The 18,013-nt window shown below is 43.5% G+C and overlaps 9 protein-coding genes across 9 annotated transcripts; 3 read left to right on the top strand and 6 right to left on the bottom strand.

Annotated features, from left to right (window-relative positions):
• Positions 1-226: 226 nt before the first annotated feature.
• Positions 227-517, bottom strand: RPB4 (DNA-directed RNA polymerase II subunit RPB4; the record flags this gene model as incomplete). The annotated part of the gene is made up of 1 exon (XM_018881308.1): positions 227-517. One exon carries the CDS (start codon positions 515-517, stop codon positions 227-229), a length of 291 nt encoding a protein of 96 aa, XP_018733911.1.
• A 1,003-nt stretch (positions 518-1,520) lies between these two features.
• AWJ20_4245 (uncharacterized protein) lies at positions 1,521-2,437 on the top strand (the record flags this gene model as incomplete). Its single annotated transcript, XM_018881309.1, has 3 exons — positions 1,521-1,523; positions 1,853-2,003; positions 2,268-2,437. 3 exons carry the CDS (start codon positions 1,521-1,523, stop codon positions 2,435-2,437), a joined length of 324 nt encoding a protein of 107 aa, XP_018733912.1.
• A 221-nt stretch (positions 2,438-2,658) lies between these two features.
• PNC1 (nicotinamidase) lies at positions 2,659-3,351 on the bottom strand (the record flags this gene model as incomplete). The annotated part of the gene is made up of 1 exon (XM_018881310.1): positions 2,659-3,351. One exon carries the CDS (start codon positions 3,349-3,351, stop codon positions 2,659-2,661), a length of 693 nt encoding a protein of 230 aa, XP_018733913.1.
• Positions 3,352-3,919: 568 nt separating this feature from the next.
• Positions 3,920-4,549, top strand: KAE1 (Kae1p; the record flags this gene model as incomplete). Its single annotated transcript, XM_018881311.1, has 1 exon — positions 3,920-4,549. The coding sequence occupies one exon, from the start codon at positions 3,920-3,922 to the stop codon at positions 4,547-4,549; it is 630 nt and encodes a 209-aa protein (XP_018733914.1).
• Positions 4,550-5,357: 808 nt separating this feature from the next.
• On the bottom strand, positions 5,358-6,416 carry SEC20 (Sec20p; the record flags this gene model as incomplete). The annotated part of the gene is made up of 1 exon (XM_018881312.1): positions 5,358-6,416. One exon carries the CDS (start codon positions 6,414-6,416, stop codon positions 5,358-5,360), a length of 1,059 nt encoding a protein of 352 aa, XP_018733915.1.
• A 428-nt stretch (positions 6,417-6,844) lies between these two features.
• Positions 6,845-7,432, top strand: AWJ20_4249 (uncharacterized protein; the record flags this gene model as incomplete). Its single annotated transcript, XM_018881313.1, has 1 exon — positions 6,845-7,432. One exon carries the CDS (start codon positions 6,845-6,847, stop codon positions 7,430-7,432), a length of 588 nt encoding a protein of 195 aa, XP_018733916.1.
• A 215-nt stretch (positions 7,433-7,647) lies between these two features.
• On the bottom strand, positions 7,648-9,246 carry AWJ20_4250 (uncharacterized protein; the record flags this gene model as incomplete). Its single annotated transcript, XM_018881315.1, has 1 exon — positions 7,648-9,246. The coding sequence occupies one exon, from the start codon at positions 9,244-9,246 to the stop codon at positions 7,648-7,650; it is 1,599 nt and encodes a 532-aa protein (XP_018733917.1).
• Positions 9,247-9,639: 393 nt separating this feature from the next.
• Positions 9,640-10,725, bottom strand: AWJ20_4251 (uncharacterized protein; the record flags this gene model as incomplete). Its single annotated transcript, XM_018881316.1, has 1 exon — positions 9,640-10,725. One exon carries the CDS (start codon positions 10,723-10,725, stop codon positions 9,640-9,642), a length of 1,086 nt encoding a protein of 361 aa, XP_018733918.1.
• A 2,505-nt stretch (positions 10,726-13,230) lies between these two features.
• AWJ20_4252 (uncharacterized protein) lies at positions 13,231-14,796 on the bottom strand (the record flags this gene model as incomplete). Its single annotated transcript, XM_018881317.1, has 1 exon — positions 13,231-14,796. The coding sequence occupies one exon, from the start codon at positions 14,794-14,796 to the stop codon at positions 13,231-13,233; it is 1,566 nt and encodes a 521-aa protein (XP_018733919.1).
• Between the last annotated feature and the right edge of the window lie 3,217 nt (positions 14,797-18,013).

Genomic DNA, 18,013 nt, shown 5'->3' on the forward strand with positions numbered 1-18,013 from the left:
GTGCAAACACCGAAAGATACTCCTGTGTTTTACGAAGAACTCTGAATATTTGTGTTAGTACTACTAGGTGACCGTGCCTCCGGCGGCTGGGGCTGCGCCCCAGACCCCGCTGCTCCTCTCGCTTCGCTCGAGTCGTTGTTTCGGGGTTCTTAGAAACGTTTTGAAAGAGTGTCAGACAAGAGCTACTGGTGTTGATAGGCTCCTCAGTGCGGGATGGATTCTGCACTTACTCGTTGGAACTGGAGAAATCCTCGTCTTCGTCATCGTCGTTATTTTCTAGATCACCGTCAAAGTTGGCTCCGTTGGCTTCTTTGTTTCGTTGCTTGAGAGCTGCATTGATTAGTAGCCTCGTTTCCGAAAGGTTCAGCGTGATAAGCGGCGTCTCTAAACCGTCATGTGTGATTTGTTTGATATCGAACTCGGGTCCGAGCTTGAGTTGTGATGCGTCTTCTTCTTCTATAACATTCTGTGTTGGTCTACGACGTCTCTGTTGTATAGTTGACGTGGAAATATTCATATTTTAGGTGGTGGATCGGCTTGTTCATAAATTGATCCAGCTGTCGTTCGCTCGTAAGGTTTCGTGAAGTAGCTTCTCAATCTGGATAGAGTCTGAAATATGTAGGCCGGGTAAGTCTTTTCCGAGGATGACGCGCGGGACTAACAATCTACATCATGCATGTGGATTTATGTAGGGTCCGGACCCTTTATCAGTCCCTACATACTGAGAGTTTCTATCAAATATCAACAGGTTATTAGCCAGAAACTCTGGAGTTACAATGAGTATTAAATTATATTCAACAAAACTAATTGTGGTTAATTTGACCATTCTCAAAAATTTAGGACCCTGATATTCAACTCGAGATGAAGAAGAACTCAGACTTTATAGAGAGTAAATACCTAACCTCAATCAGTGTGAGGTCTGCGACCTCTACCGCCGAAGATACCGCCCTGTTACAACTATTGAAATGTACCTTAATTTTACCTTATTGTCTCAGAAAAGTAAAGCATTACCAAAAGTAATATTACCTCAGAAAGCCAAATGAAACAAAAACCCGAATCTGAGTGGGCGTTGCTCGATAACGCATACTGCGTAGAGTCAGCCTCACATCGGATATCAGATAAGGCCGATCAGGAAAACCAACATTTGTTGACTTCGTCTCTCAAATAACACTCTCCAAGTGTTGTGTGAGCGAATTTCGCTGGGGTTGAAAATATGAGATTGGAACTGATAAAAGCTACCATTACAGCGGTATTTCTGATTGGCCAAGTGACAGCTATCCCTGTATCGATTCGACCAGTCGTACTATGGCATGGTTTGGGCGACAGCTACGACTCTCCTGGAATGGATAGAAGCATCCAACTGATCAAAAAAACCCATCCAGGAATTTTCGTTCACTCCGTGTCTCTGGATAATGATTCTAGTACAGATCAAGAGATGTCTTTTTTCGGAGATTTGAATCAAGAAGTGAGTAGGCTCTTAGAGCGGGGTACAACTGTTCAGTGACGTGACCATCTATAGTATGGTATGATATATAGTATCTAACACAGTCCTAGATTGAATCAGTTCATAATCAACTGGCCTCCATTCCAGAACTGTCTCGAGGATTTGATGCAATTGGGTTCTCTCAAGGAGGTTTATTTCTTCGTGCGTATGCTGAGCGGTATAATGACCCCCCTGTCAAGAAGCTCATTACCTATGGCTCTCCTCACAACGGTAAGTCCAACTATCCATACTGGATAGCAAATATGTTGATCGAGAATCTAATATATATTTCCAGGCATTGCCGACCTCCCCGTGTGTGGTCGAACGGATTTCCTGTGCAAAAGCAGAAACAGCTTCCTGCGGTCCCAGGTATGGAGCACATATGCTCAAACCCATGTCGTAGCAGCACAGTATTTCCGAAACCCCGACAACCTTGATTTGTATCTGAACAGATCCAACTTCCTGGCCGACATAAACAACGAACGACCACACCGCAACGACTCCTATGCCACACATCTAAGCACTCTCGAGCAACTGGTGATGGTTCTCTTCACCGAAGACGAAACAGTCGTGCCCAAAGAAAGTGCAGTAAGTACATCCACTCCCCGCAATCCCCGCTATCTCCTGCGAAGCAGGAGCCACGGGGTCTGGGGCGCAGCCCCAGCCGCCGGAGGCACACCCCCTCCCCGTAGAAAATACACTAACAACCGTTGACAGTGGTTCCAGGAGTTCAATCGAACCACGGGCCACGTGACTCCTCTGGAGTCGCGAAAATTGTATACAGAGGACTGGCTGGGACTCCAGAGTCTGGGGTCAAAAGGCAAAATTGACTACCTTGAAATCGACGGGGTCCATATGCAGATTCCCGAGTCTCAGCTGCGAGCAGTGGCTCGCGCTTATCTGGGTACTATTGATTACCCTTATTTATTCCAGCATCAGGGCTCCTCTCACTGATTGATCTCTTATTCACTTCTAAATTATTCGGCTATTATCCCACTGTATTCTGTGTGTTATATTATTATTTATTCTGCATTCTGCTGGAGCCGCTGCCTCCGGCGGCTGGGGCTCCGCCCCAGACCCCGCTGCTCCTCTCGCTTCGCTCGAGTCGGGCTTCGGGGTCCCAGAAACTGCTGTGAAGAAGGAAGGGAACAGGGGAAATGGGGTGGTGAGGACGCTCAGGTTGTGTCACTCTTCGACAATAAATGTGCTAGTTCGGGTCCGTTGAGGGAAATGACCTTGACATGTCGCTTCTCCAGTTCGTGTATCGTCTGGCTGTCGTTTTCTGAATTCACAGCTTTGGTAGCCTCTCGAATGATAAACGTGTTGAACCCCTTGGCTGCTGCGTCGATAGCGGTATGAAAGACGCAGTAGTCGAATGCTAGTCCGACAACATACACGTCTGTTGCCTTGCTCTGTCTCAATATGTCTTCCATATTAGTATGGTCAATGCCCCAGGTGTCTTGGAATCCTGAATAGTATTCAGAAGTGCTGAGTGTGCCCTTTTTAACTATGTGACTGATTCTCTCCTGATTCAATTCGTCTGTCAGTTGAGCTCCCGGTGTGTCTTGAACACAATGATCTGGCCAGAGCATGAATTCTCGTGGCTCCTTTTCTACACTGGATGATGGAGGAGGAAGAGTTTTGGTAGTAAATGGTTGAAGCCCATGGTTAGAAGCAAATGAAACGTGATCTCGAGGATGCCAATCAAGCGAAGCTATAACCGTGCTCCAGCATGGTAACTTTATAAGCTCATTAATAATAGGAATCACTTCCCGGCCATCTTTAACTGCCAAAGATCCAGAAGGAGGAAGAAAGTCCTCTTGAACATCCACCACAATAAGTGCTGGTTTATATGTGTCCGTAGACATGTTCTTCTCAGAAACTAGAAACTTAGTGGCCTGTTAGTAAGATGTAATGTTATGCAGTCTATCTTATCATAGCCTATAACTTGCATGCTGAAAAATATGGCAGTTTGGGCAGTTCTCCCTGCAGATCTTTAGAATGTCCGAGGACCTTCGAAGTGAAATTTCCGGTCTTTTCCACAGCCTTTGAGCCAGTAAAAGTGATCATACATTAATTAATGCTCTATATACCTGAATTGAGTTTCCTGATTTGAGAGTGGAAATAATCCACTGGTACTGGCCACCTGCCTCCGGCGGCTGGGCTCCGCCCAGACCCGTTGTGCCCGCTTCGCGGGCTGCTTGGAGTAACCTGATGACTAAATCTTGAATTTCGCCTGGCGAAATTGGGTAATATTTTACTGAAATTCTGTAAAGCTTGTAATATAGTTTGGAGATAGATGACCCGGTAGCTTCACGGTTTTATAGCTTCACGCAGCTGAGTCACGTGCAGACTATTTTTCATGCCTGAGTAGTCATCAAGATCCAAAGATCTATATCATCTCTTCAGACTGTAAACATATCTTAACGACTGAGTATGGTTGATCTGGACTGCTACTGTAGAGAAGGCAGAGACAGCTATATTGCTATTGGCCTAGAGGGCTCGGCAAATAAATTAGGGGTGGGAATAATTAGACATGGCAAGGGTGCTATTTCACCTAGCAATCGTGCTGAGGTTTTGGCCAATATTCGTGATACTTATATCACACCTCCTGGAGAAGGTTTTCTTCCTAGAGACACAGCAAGACATCATAGAAACTGGGTTGTGCGACTAATCAAACAAGCTCTTCAGGAAAGTGGTGTTGGTATTGATGATATCGACTGTATTTGTTTTACTCAGGGGCCTGGTATGGGTGCTCCCTTACAAAGTGTGGTAATCGCTGCTCGAGCTATTAGTGTTATGTGGGAGAAACCATTAGTAGGTGTGAATCACTGTGTGGGTCACATTGAAATGGGACGAGAAATTACTGGCGCTGATAACCCTGTTGTACTATATGTTTCTGGTGGTAATACACAAGTTATTGCCTACTCGCATCAAAAGTACAGAATTTTCGGAGAAACTCTTGACATTGCTGTTGGAAACTGTCTGGATAGATTTGCAAGAACGTTAAAGATCCCAAATGCTCCCAGTCCTGGATATAATATCGAGCAGTTGGCCAAAGAGTAAGTGTGACTTGACTATTCGTGAGAATATATGAAGATGGTGTTCGATGCCAGGACTTCGATGACAATACTTCAAAATATCGAAATACCAGAATTCTGACTAACATTACTATAGAGGTCAACACTATGTTCAGCTTCCATACACAGTGAAAGGCATGGACTTGTCAATGTCCGGAGTGTTAGCATATGTTGATGCTCTAGCAGCGGACCTGTTCGCAGAAAAGAATACTGCTGCAACATTCAGAGAAGACGGAAGTAGGGTCACAAAAGGTGATCTTTGTTATTCATTACAGGAGACGCTATTTGCGATGCTTGTTGAGATCACAGAGCGGGCAATGGCACATGTCAACTCGAACCAAGTGCTCATAGTAGGCGGTGTAGGATGCAACGAGCGACTGCAAGACATGATGGGAATCATGGCCCGTGACAGAGGTGGCAGCATTTTCGCTACAGACGAGCGATTCTGTATCGACAACGGAATCATGATTGCACACGCTGGCCTCCTCTCTTACCGCATGGGCTACCGCACCTCGCTCGAGGACTCCGTCTGTACTCAGCGATTCCGCACCGACGAGGTCCATGTGAAATGGCGGGAGTAGCTCACTTAATTTATTCAATTGCATCGACTGTAAAAACGGGCTGCCTCCGGCGGCTGGGGCTGCGCCCCAGACCCCCGGCTCCTCTTGCTGCGCTCGAGTCGTTTCGTCGACGGTCCCAGCCATCTCCTGCGAAGCAGGAGCAACCAGGGTCTGGGGCGGAGCCCCAGCCGCCGGAGGCAGTCTGTTAACTTAATAGTAGATAATCGAAAAAACTCATAAATCATTATGTACGGGAAGTGGCTCAGCTCTGTTAGTAGCAGCTAACAGGGTCTCGGCGGCTGTTGAGACCGCTTCTGAGAGTACGGAAGCAAGTGTTTCGATGAGCTCGTCTGCAGTTTCGGTGACAGAAGAAATGGAATCAAGTACTGTTCCAGAAGCGGATGCAAGTTCCGAGGAAGAGGATACAGCTGAAGCAGCAATTTCTTGGGTCTCGGCGACCGGTGCTGTGAATATACTTGACTTAGCATTTACAATATCGCTGGGAGAAGGACGTACTAAACGGAAGAATTTTAGCATGACCCAAAGAACGAGCATTGTTGGAGCCTTGAAAATACGACGCCATAGGATCCATGCCACTACGAGAGCCAGGAACCCGAGTGAGGCAAGCATGTAGATTCTGTCCCATTTATCGGCTTCTTCGAGGTGGCGAACTAGTCGCTGTGATCCATTCAGCATGACGTCGAAAGCTGAGTATTTATGTTCCAGTTCTCGTAGTGTTTTTGTCGAGTAGTCGAGCTCGTCTATATTTAATGACGATTTCACCACCTCGGTCTGTGCCATTTGATGGACATGTCGGAGCTTGGCAGTGATATCTTCTGATTTGCTAACTAGCATGTCTTGAGTGCTTAGTTCTCGTTTGCCACTGCCACCGCTATCTTTGCTATGCCCATTTGTTGACGATTTAGACTTGTCATCTTCTCTGGGTGGCCTGAATATCAGCTCTCTCTCTTTTATCCATGCAAGTTCTGTATTTTTCTTGGATTGTATTTGCGCTTTTCTGAACCTTACTTTGGCAAGCCGTAGGTTCTCTCGTATCCTATCTAAGGAGACCAAGTATCTTTTTCTATTTGGGTCTGTTTGGCTAACATGATTTTCAATTTGAATTTCCAATGATTCCGTCGCTGTATCATATTCTTTGATCCGCCTCTGAATTAGATCTGCCAGCTCCTGACGAACCTCCTTAGAGCTCGACAGGGTGTGAAGTCTCGTTATTAGTTCTAAAAGCAGATGGTAACTGTCCAATTGCCGCGTAATGGCCTCTTCAATTGTCATAGTCAGTCAATTTTGTTCTGGTGTGAATTGAGCTCGCTGGGGTGAAAGTAGAATAATAACCTTAATCAAATACAATTTTAGAAGCACCTGAAGTGATTTGGATATAAGTGTAATGATTTCCCCTGGGTATCTACCCAAATTTTCTGGTTTGACTACCAAGTTCAAGCAGTTCTACCAAATCGTGATAGCTGTCTCTCAACTATAGTGAAGCATCAAAATATTACACTTATCTGAATCTCCACCTCAACATGAGCGATCTGCATTAATGCACCATTTGTTTATATCTCCCCTGATTTCACTTTGACATCCATCTCTTAAAATTTATTTCAACACCCAAATTTACGATCTAATTTTGCATCAGAATTTTGTTTGCATCCTGTGCTCTTCCGTAAGGACCTATTTATTATTACTATTATTATTTATTTCAGATGGAGTTTTTCACGTCCAAGATCAAAGACACGAACGCGTCAATTCAGTCCATCAAATTCCGACGACCAGGAATCTTCACGAATGCCGTAATCCTAAAGCCGGAAATCACTTCATTGATCCAGGATGCAGACAACCAAGAACAGGCGCTATTTCAAATTTCTGGAAAATCAAAACAGCCGGTACGAGTTTCTCACAAACCGTCATCCGCAGGACTGCCGACAGAAATCAACTCCAGTGATGAATTATCAGTCGACGCTCTATGCACAGCAGCCGAACGACTGGCTCAAATATATCCTATCGAGGGACTGGATTCTCGAGTGGCTTACTACCGCAACAAAGCTGACCAACTGAACGAAAACATTTTCAAATACGAAGAGCTGGTCGAATCCCAACGCCGCCAGCTGCTCAAACTGAACGTCACAGTCGAGTCGCGTGGCCTAATCCCCGAAGACCAACCCAAATTCCAGGATGCCAAAACTGCCGCCGAAGAAATCCGTCGTCTACAAGAAGAAGTCCAAAACCTCGAGTCCGAAATATCTCTACGGCAACAGGAGGTCCAGAACCTCGAGGGGCGTCTGCTGTCGTGATTCTTTCGGGGAACTCTGCCTCCGGCGGCTGGGGCTGCGCCCCAGACCCCCCGGCTCCTCTCGCTATGCTCGAGTCGTTTCGTCGACGGTCCCAGCAATCTCCTGCGAAGCAGGAGCAACGGGATCTGGGGCGGAGCCCCAGCCGCCGGAGGCTATTTGGTGAGAGATACCTGTATATTAGAGACAAGTATAAACATTCCAGTATTGTTGGGGTATTAGAATGGAGCTGGCTGATGAGATTGCAGGGCGGCGATGACCGATTGAACGGTGGCAGGGTCGATGGACTGGAGTGCTCCAAGCAGAGAAGCAGCAAGGGCCCGCTTGTCTGCATCGGTGGTGGGGTGTGGTAGTGTGTGCTGGAAAGCGGAGAAAGCTGTTGGTTCACTAGAATTGGGGACATTATTGTGTATTTGAGGTTGAGAACTGGTGCTTGGATCCTGTCGGGTAGCAGGACCGCTACCCTGGGGTATTAATTTAGGGGGATTTGAGCTGTATTTTGCTTGTATCATGAGACCAATAGCATCCTGTACAGTGATGGAAGAGTATTCTGTAAAGCGGATTGGGGAATTGGGAAAATGCTCGAATATCTGGATATCAATGATGCCAGGAGGATTACGTGCTGGATCAACTATGACTAGCGTTCCTGCTCCACTATAGGCAGTGCCTTCAATAACTGGTTTCAGGGGGATTGCCGGCGATATGAGCTGTATCTCAACCTCTTCTCCAATAGATCTGAATCCCAACTCAAGATGGCGCAAATAGTCCCGGTCAACAAATCCAACGCTCAAGATAACACATTTCGGTGAGTGCCCCATGTTAAGATCCCCTTTGAAACTGGTTTCGATTGGACTATATATAGTGGGTTTATTATTAGTTGTTGTCGAATCGTTGGTGGATCTGGAATTTGAACTGATCTTGGGAGCATTCTGCCCTGTTGATGCTGTACTTCCTCTTCTTGTGGAATATGTACTAACTGGTTTAAAAGAAGTGACTCTTGGTGATTTGGTTACTTTGACTGGTATTTTTGCCGGTTTTTCATACTTATAATTATTGGCGTCAGACGACTTCTTAGGAAAAATAATTCTGAGTTTAGTTTTCTTGGATGAGCTTTCTTTAGAGCTTGTTGTTGGGGTAGAGTTGCTTTCTACAATTGAAGTCAGATCAATAACGGACGCATCTGAACATTCATTTGTGAACTCGGCAGGATTTTTAATTGATGACTTGTTCGGTGTGTCACTAGGAGACTCGGCTAAAACAACTTGTGACATTTTTCTGGCCAGATCGAGGCTGTCTGATGACAAGCTTTGCTGCTCAATTGATTTCTCATTTGAAGTTTCACTTGGTGTAACCACACCAGCTTTTTTCAGTTGTGGTATAAGATCTTCAGATTGTGGTGATGTTGTACAATCTTTCTCAGTTGATTCGGTGCGCTCTTCCGTACTTGTAGATGTAGACGCGATTTTCGTTTTAAAGGATCCTCCAATATCGTTTTCGCTTGGAGTGTGAAGAAGTTGTTTAAGAACGTTGACGCTGGGAACAACGTAATCCGCAGTCTCCTTATTTTCTTGTACAAGTATTTTTGACGGGGCTGATGTTTGAACAACAGGTTGTGTAGTTGCTAATTCCAAAGGAACTGTCTCAGATGGTACCGCTCCAGGAGGGCTTCCATTATGGTTCCCTGAGTTGGAAGCCGCGGGAGCTAGGTCCCCAGCCGAATACTTTGAAGTTCCGATATTCCAAGAACCAGCTAATCTGGTTGGCTTGGCTTGGAATGGTCGCGATTTTGGTTTATTTCTGTTTTTGAAGGCTGTCATTCTCTCACGCTCTATATACGTTAGGTGCGGAGGACGGGGTCGAGGAGTCTCACTTTTGTCGAGTGTGCGATAATCTCGATCACCTCTATCCTGACCGCGATCGTTGTAATCGTAACCAGTGCGATTACTCGTTCTATAGTCGACATACGGATATTCAGATGGTCGAGCTCTTCGTTGACCATATGGTCTTGTATCAGGAGAAGGAGATTTGGAACTGGTACGTTTTCTCTGATAAACTCGTCCGCTGTTATGTGAGGAGGTGTCCAAACGACGTGCAAATGCGTTTCCATATTTGTCATCCACGGGATCTGAAACTGAGACGTCTATATACAGGTTAGTCACCTACTCTGATTCCAATAATATATATCGGTTCTTGTTATTAGACAAGGAAGGTTACATACCAATAGGTTCACCTCTAAAAGTCAAGTCTCCGACTTGAAGAATGGCGCGGTCTCCATCACCTCGAGTAGAATATTGGATGAGCGAGTGGTCTAAGTCATGGAAGATTTCAAAAATACGCCCATTTCTATAAAATAATTGCCAGACCTGTTGCTTTGAGACGGTTCGAGGGTGACCGAAAAAAATGCGTGACCCAAGAGGAAATTTCTTAGTCATTCCATTTCTGATCTGATTATTTCTATGTAATGACTCGCTTTTAAGAAACTTTTCGTATAGTTTCAATTGTTTTGTAGTTAATGGATCTTTGATAATTTCTTCGACAGTTGTTGGTTGTTGTAGCTTATTTGGCGGTGGTCCAGGGGGGTGTCGGCTTGGTAGTGGTAGCGGTGGTGACGGTAACGGATTTGATCCTTTCGAGTTTTGGGCTGTAATTTTATATCTTCCTTTAGTGACGCTAGAATCATATGAAGGAGTGATAGAAAGCTGAAGAGAAGTGGTGTGGGCATCGGCATACCCGGCACTAGGGGGAGGATTCGGCAATGAGTTACGAGAACTCGAACATGATCTTGAGTCTGGATTTTGTGCCATAAGATTTGTATGACGCAGAAGCAATGGAATGCCCTCTGAGTCGGAAAATGAGCTGGGTATAGAACTGATGACTGAGGAAAGTGAGCTTACCGAGTCCTTGCTTTCATGTCTTGTTTCAAGTCTCGCCATAGTTTGCAAATTCGAGTTTGAACCACCTCTACTCGCAGATTTAGAACCAGGCAGTTTTAGTTCACTGTCGTCACAGTGGTCCATATCAACATCTTCCTTATCTTGATACTCTTCATCTTTATATTCTTTGTCCTGGTAGTCTTCATCCTCATCGTCATCGCTGTACACAATGTGCCTTCTTCTAGTAGATTTACTGGTAAATATTTTTGGCACATATAGTTTCACCATATATGATTGACGTTCAATATGTCTTGTATTCGGTTCTTGGATCAATTCTTGTTTAATTTTGATAGTAGGTGTTGGATTGTGAGAAGGTTCATTCGAGGAGCTAACAGATTTTCTTCCCAGTTTATTAGACAGCATTCTCTACAATAACAACAGTGCACAATTTCTAACCCCCTAACAATAAGACCAACTGGGAAACTATTATAAATAGACGCCCAGTTGGTTCGTTCCAGCTGTGGATTAAGAAGTTGGCGTAAAGATGTCTTTCACAAGGTCGAACAGCAGAAACTCGAGCGGTAGACACCACAGTCAATATCAGTAGTTGATAGGTCAATTGTTGAAAGTAGCTACTTTCACAATTAAACTACTATGTATCATAAAACGAGATCTCGGGTGAAACTCAGCTGCTGTTGTCACACGAGTTCAATGTTGTAACTGTGAGAGAGGGGTTGCCACAGAACCACAAGAGAAAAAAAAAAGTCATCAATCAAAACAGCAAGGAAACAAAGCACAAATGCGGCAGGGTTGTTTACATACCCCCAATTGGATACCCCATGTAGAAAAAGGTGTAATGAGCTACCTTTCATTACAGGTAACATGGGCAGTCGACATGGATGTGCATTAAGAGACCGTACACAGAAATCTCAGGGGTAACCGCCGCGTTGGCGGGCAGTTTCTGCAGCGCATGAGTCACCTGCATTGGATTTTCAACACTGGCTGCAGTCTCCCTATCTCATGCCAGTTCCCAGTTGGGAGGAATCACTCATCAGCAGATTGGGAAGAGGAATGAAACAAGCCCACAGGTGACTGGTCTTATCGGTTACTCTTCCAAATCTTTCGGAAATACTTTTCGCGAACTGTGATTTGCCAACTGGGTATCGGTTTTCAAGCGTCTCTCAATGAACGAGTATACTTGTGGCGGCTGGAGCTCTGCCCCAGACCCCACGCTGATCTGCTATGGAAAGTTTAACTACATCCTGACCTTCTGATTATTTACGAATATAGTCTTATAAATATATCTAAAAAAAATCTAACGTTTTGGTAAAATGGGGCTCTCATACTAGTCCCAGAAAGATTAGATTCACTTTGATTGTAAACGCTGATGGTAGAAACTTCGGTAATTTGACAGGCAACATCATGTTCGTCAAACATATCGTTAAAGATCGTCCCTCGTGAAAACGGACCAGTGTTTGCTCCGACATGACGAGAGTTTGCTGTGTGGAATGGAATCAATCAATTCTTATGGTATAGAGCTTCGGTCTCTGCACTAAAATATCAGTGTTCCTTTAGAGTGCCAACTTATGGCAGGTAGTATGCAGTGGTTGTATGGCTTTTTCTTTTACAGTGACCAGTTCACTCCATGACATAGAATGGTATGGACTGAGCCTCAGTCCAGTTGAAATAGTTGATTGACCCTGCGAATAGGCAGCCTGAAATTGTCGAACTTGACCAGAATTTTATTTCCTAATATCCTTTAAGACAAAAAATAAAAGCTTCGGCACAGCAGAAAACTATTACTATGGATTGAGGTTCGGAATCTCAGGGGAATGATGATAAGTGTCGGACAGCCAATACCGACTTCAATGTGGGGTGGGATCTCTTTAACAAAGTATTTGCCTGCCGTCTAGAGGACTTGGCGTCAAAAGCTATCTTAAAAAGCAACACTGTTACTATACCTCTCCATCGCCAATATTATTTAGATTGTTTAAAAAAATACAATCAAATCTTTGGTGAGCGGGGTAGTCTCGCTTAGAGCATTATCCGATAAGCGGGGAAACTGCACAGCCTGAGTTTTGGAAGTTAGGCGTCTAATGAAGATAATCAGATGCAATCAATAATATTACTGCCATTATGTGTGTTATTCTGTATAAACCTTACGAGTTTTGCTGATTGAAATAGAGACATTTGGTATTTGCGATCCCTCACGGCCTGCGGCCGACTGCTACTTCAAGATTTACAAAGTTGTACTTTGCAGCGACGTAATACATACTAAAACTATTGAAAAATACATGTACATGAAACGTTTCTAATGGCTTGCGTTTAGACGCTGAGTATAACTGCTATATTTTGGATAATGGTAACCATGCTGACCATCAAACTATGGGAACAAACTACAATGATGGGCTCCAAAGGTTACAGAAAGTCTAATGCCGCAACACGAATTGCCTTCTTCATTGACATAGTCAAGTCTATGTGATTCACATCCTGCAAAATTGCAGGACCCTGCTGTTGCAAGGTTGATAAAAATATATTTATGACAATATCTAGTCGTCCAAACCAAGGTTGTCTGGCTACCAAGTATAACCCCCCATTCAGTTGCAAATCACTGAAAGCACCGAAAATGTGAGTTTCGACATTCTGGTCATTATTCATTATCCCTGAAACTGGGATTCAATGGCCTCGTCACTTGCCTGGCAGAACATGTCTGGTGCAGAGCTCACGTATGTCGATTTTTCTGGACATGTAGATAAGGGGCAAGTACTTGGTTCCTTGCGGTTCTTGTGATGAGGATAAACAAAACAAATATTCCGATATTAATGCTCGAAAACCGGTAAAACATCAACACGGGGTTTTATTCGGTACTAACGCAACTAAAATCGATAAGATCAGAGATACTAAATTTGTACTATAAATTTTAGACATTTATCTAGGACCAGATCCTCGACGTCTTCTAGGACGATTTACAGGAGCTGCCCTTCGCTTAAGGGTTTTCGCTCCGTTTGTCGGTTCTTTACTTTCTGAATTGTCGGGTGCCAATGATTCCTCTGCATTAACCGCAGAGCTAGGCTTATCCAACAGTTGGTTTGCGGGCCGAGGGCGTAATCGACTAACAATGGAGGACATCCCCATTACTTGGGCCTCATGATGTCGCTGACCTTCATTGCCTTCTGTTAGATTGTGCTGCTGCTCTTGTCTCTTTTGACGAGCTTCCCTAATCACCTCTGTCTGTTTACGATAACCAGTCGACGCATTCCTTTGCAACGTAATCTTTTCTGAAGGATCCCCGCTACCTTCCACAGCCAAATGAACCACTTCCTGCAATTTATCAATGAATTCGCTGTTTGAATTGTTGTGGGCTGTGACATGAAGGTCATAGGCAAGATTAAAGTCTTGAGCTAACACAGCCTCTCTTTCTTGCATATGGATATCAGCCCAATCTTCTTGATTTGTGAAGACATTAGCCCAATTCTCATTATACCTGGGTTTCTGATCGAAACTGGTAGGTGGTCCTGCTCTCAATTTCATATGCAAACTAATAATTGGCTTGTATCGACCAAAGATCAGCTGCGTTGCTTCGGCCATCCTATCGTGAATGGAGGCGTAATGACCGCTACGTGAATTTTCGTTCTCACTGACGTGAATGAGAAGAACACTGAATGCTTGAGATACTAAACTTAACTCTGCTAATCCCCATTGACTATCCTCGTCCCCTTCAAAGAGTCTGATGTTTGTAAGGTCAATCTGTCTGCTTTCCAAATATATGGGGATGACGAGATCGAAATCTCTGTCTCTTCTTTCAAAGCAAAATCCACAGCCTCTCAAGAATCCGAGCGCCAACATCTGTATAGTACACTCAGAGTCAAGAGTCATCCAGTGGTTGATATGTATTCTCTCACTAAGTAACTGATGTTCATTTTGATGGACAGAGCTACAGGTGACGTGATACTTTTCATTGAGGCCATTGAAAAGATCACGAACACGACAGTAATTGCTCTGTAAGCCATCGCGCAAACCTGCAGTTTTCAGAACATCCAGCAACATCCATCTCGCGATAAATTCACTAGCATTCGCAGGAGACAGGACCTTGTCGCTAAGCAGGTGTGAAATAAGATCAAGGTCGTTTTCGCCTTCCAAGATTTTATGGGCTGCCATGACCAGAATAGGCTCACTAGGATATCCCACCTTGAGATCATCAAGTTTATCAGACACACTTAGGACTGTGGCCATTCGTGATTCTACCAATCTTCCCTTTGTACGAAAACTGAAATTCAAAGGCACGGCGTATACAACAAGAAGGATATGATGCTTTGATAGCCCGTCATTGCTTCTCCCACTAATCTTAGAACTGGCGTCCGCCAGAAGTTTGTTCTCACGGCCACTGTCAACGTACTCCTTCCACGCAGGTCTACCAAATTTAGCATAGAATCTCAAAGTTCCAATGTCACTGAAATCTAATGTAAGTGGTGTTTCACCCCATCGTACGTGCATATCGAAGGTATCGAGGTCGTACCAGGGCACAACGTCGATTTCACCGATCTCACTTAAATACACATCATAATCACGAATACCTGATGTACTCGCAAGTACTATAGCAAACCCTCTCCATAGGTCTTCAGCCACAAGGCAACGTGCCACCTTTTTGAGCATATAAAAATATGGGAAGTTCATGTTATTTGTGAAATTTTTCATATTCAGAATTCCAGCTTCGTCGATGGCGAGCACAAAGTATTCTCCTATATTTGTGTCCTTATTCTTCTTGAGTGCCGAGCGGTATTTCTTCCATTCTCCGCTTAATAGCTCTTTTACATTTTGAGATAGTGTGACAGCATCAACTTTGACAGTAACCGCTTGGGGAAATGAGAGGATTTTCCATATTTTATTATATTCCTGTTGTGTCTTGTTTTTGATAAAATTCATCTGCACAGTTTGATCGAAGACTGATGACTTTTCCTGGAATGTCCAGAATCCTTTGACTGTTGCATAGTTGTCTTCATTGTTCTCAATTCCTCTGACGAGTTCTTGAAGTGTGCAAATAAGGAATAGCAAAACATCTTGAGCGATCTCGGGATCGTCTGCAGTACTTAAATACCCCCATCCAATGACCTTATCACTACTGCTAGTGAAAAGAGAGCTAGAATGGCCAGAAATCAATTTCTCGCCTAAGTTCATATAACTCAAGTAAACGTGATGAGAAGCTAGACCCTTGATCAAGCTAGACTTACCATACATGCTACTTTGAAAGATGTGAACACAAGGTGAATATATACGGGGAAATCCGTCTGTTACTTTCCGAATTGTCTCTTTAATGAAGTTGAAGAAGGGCTGAAGGGATGGTCCCGTATGTCTCTCAACCAGTTGAGCTGCTTCTTGTGGGGCTCGTGACGAGGTGTTAGCTGCTACAAACAATGCCACAATCTCTCCAAAATTGTTGTACGGTCCGTCTGTCTGCCAGTCGTCAAGTACTTGTACATTATGCTTACGACAGATGTCTTTTATCAATTCAGAAATATTCTCGACTTCGTACGGTTGCCGCTCGGGGCGTTGAGAAATCAAAAATTTGAATATGCAAGGATGTAACTCCTCATCAGGACAGAGGTCCTCTAGGTTTAAGTAGAAATACCTTTTAAAAGTATCCAGAGCTGATCTGCCGTGATCCTCGTGTAATTCGACTACCGTGCTGGGGAAGGAGTAGATACCATCGTGTAAGCTGTTGAGGTAGCCAAACGAACACAAAGTCTCACATAGATCGACAATCTTACAATAGGTTTTACTGCCATCAATATCATCATTATCATTTAATTTGGCTACGAAACTCAAGTAGTCTTCAACAGGACCTAATAGATAGAATGAATCATCTTGTTCGGTCATATTTGTTGCGAAATTGAAGATGAATTAATGTCACTGGGGTGGTGCTATGTATGTCTATGTATATGTATATGAGGCCAACGCTGTAGCATTTTAAATACAAGAGCGAGTTGCACGTACATCAACACGTGACAGTCCTTGGGGTGAAAAATGTTTAGGAAAAGGAATAATAGCATAATAAACAAAATCTGATGAAATATAATGGAAGGGCAATGAGAGGTATTAACTTGGAGAACCCAATAGTATTCTATTAAGGCCACGATATACACGTGTTGGCATTGAGAAAATTAAAAACTATAGATCTAGTACGATCCAAGCTTCTGCGCAGAGATATTAGGGTGATATCAACAGGAGACAGTTATCCTTGCTTACAATTTCAGTTACAAAAGATGCCTCAAAAAGATGCCTCAAAAAGATGCCTCAAAAGATGCCGCAAAGATAAGGAGAGTTGTCCCTATGCAGTATATAGTGAAACGTGTCATCTGAGAACGTATACGGACAAATGTCTGAATGTATGAGTCATATATATACATAATATTATCGGCTTAACTATTACAGTGTATACTTAGTAACTAATCCCACACAATATAAATTTATGAGCACAATATACATTTTACCGGATCTTGAACAACTTATCATGCATATGCAACGTTGATTTACTTTCACGCGATAAACTTCTCGGTTTTGATGTTTAAAAGAAGAATAATAAAATAATATTATTATAAAGGTGTGAAAGTGGATAAGTAGATCAATCAATAAGTTATGGTCTAAAAGTTGCCAGTCACAGATACTTTTTTTTAATAGTTATGTTACCTCTACTAGTTATTATTGCATTAGTAACTCATTCTTTATCTTTTATTCGCATTAGCATTGGCTGTGAATTTCATGGGCATTGACCTTCTTTATAATAGTTCAACCTTATCAGATCTCAATCTCACAAGTGCAATCTTAAGATGGTGCAATAGCCAGGTATAACCTCACAGCTAACAGTCATGTGATTCCTACTCTTCTGCATATCTGTCTCAACAGCTTTTGCACTCAGCATCAACACTCGGTGCAATCCTGCACAATCTGGGTTGTAGATGTTAAATGAAGGTGATCAATCGGAAGCAGTTAATAATTTTTTTTATATTTTTATAATTATTGGTGTATTACTGATTGGAATAAAGAAATTTGATATTTGCGACCCTCAAGCCTGTCGTTGGCTGTTTCTTGAAAGTTTTCAATGTTGTATCTTGCCGCGACGTAATCCATACTCAGACCATTGGAGTACTCATGTTCGAAGCTAACAAGCTGAAACTTCAAGATTCTCTAGAGACCTTTCTGATGACCTTGCATTCCAGACTTGAGTATGACAGCTGTATTTTAACCCACGGTGGACATAAAATGAATTGTAAGAAGCTATAGGATTTCTTTCAGACCGCTTTGTATTATTTGATGTGCTCCAAAATGGTTACAGAACTCTAACTCCGCGACTCGAATGGCCCTCTTCATTGACACAGTCTGATTTATCTGATTCACAGCCTGAAAAATTGCAGGACTCTTCTGTTCCAAGGTTGACGATATCTAGTGGTCAAGACGGCGTTGTCTGGCTACTAAGTATACACCCACATTCTGTTCCAAATCGCGGCAGAGTCGAAGGCGCGAGTGTTACATGTTGGGCATTATCCACCCATTCCTGGATCTGGGTATCAGTGGCCTCGTGTCACTTGCTTGTCAGAACATGCCAGGTGCAGAGCTCGAGTCATTACAAAGATAGTCGACTCAGTTCTAATTGTCTTGGGCATACTAGATGAGGTGGCAGAGCATTGTATTCCCTTGCGATCCTTGTAATGAGGGT

The sequence above is a fragment of the Sugiyamaella lignohabitans genome, chromosome C, assembly GCF_001640025.1.
Source record: "Sugiyamaella lignohabitans strain CBS 10342 chromosome C, complete sequence".
Lineage (NCBI taxonomy): Eukaryota > Fungi > Ascomycota > Dipodascomycetes > Dipodascales > Trichomonascaceae > Sugiyamaella > Sugiyamaella lignohabitans.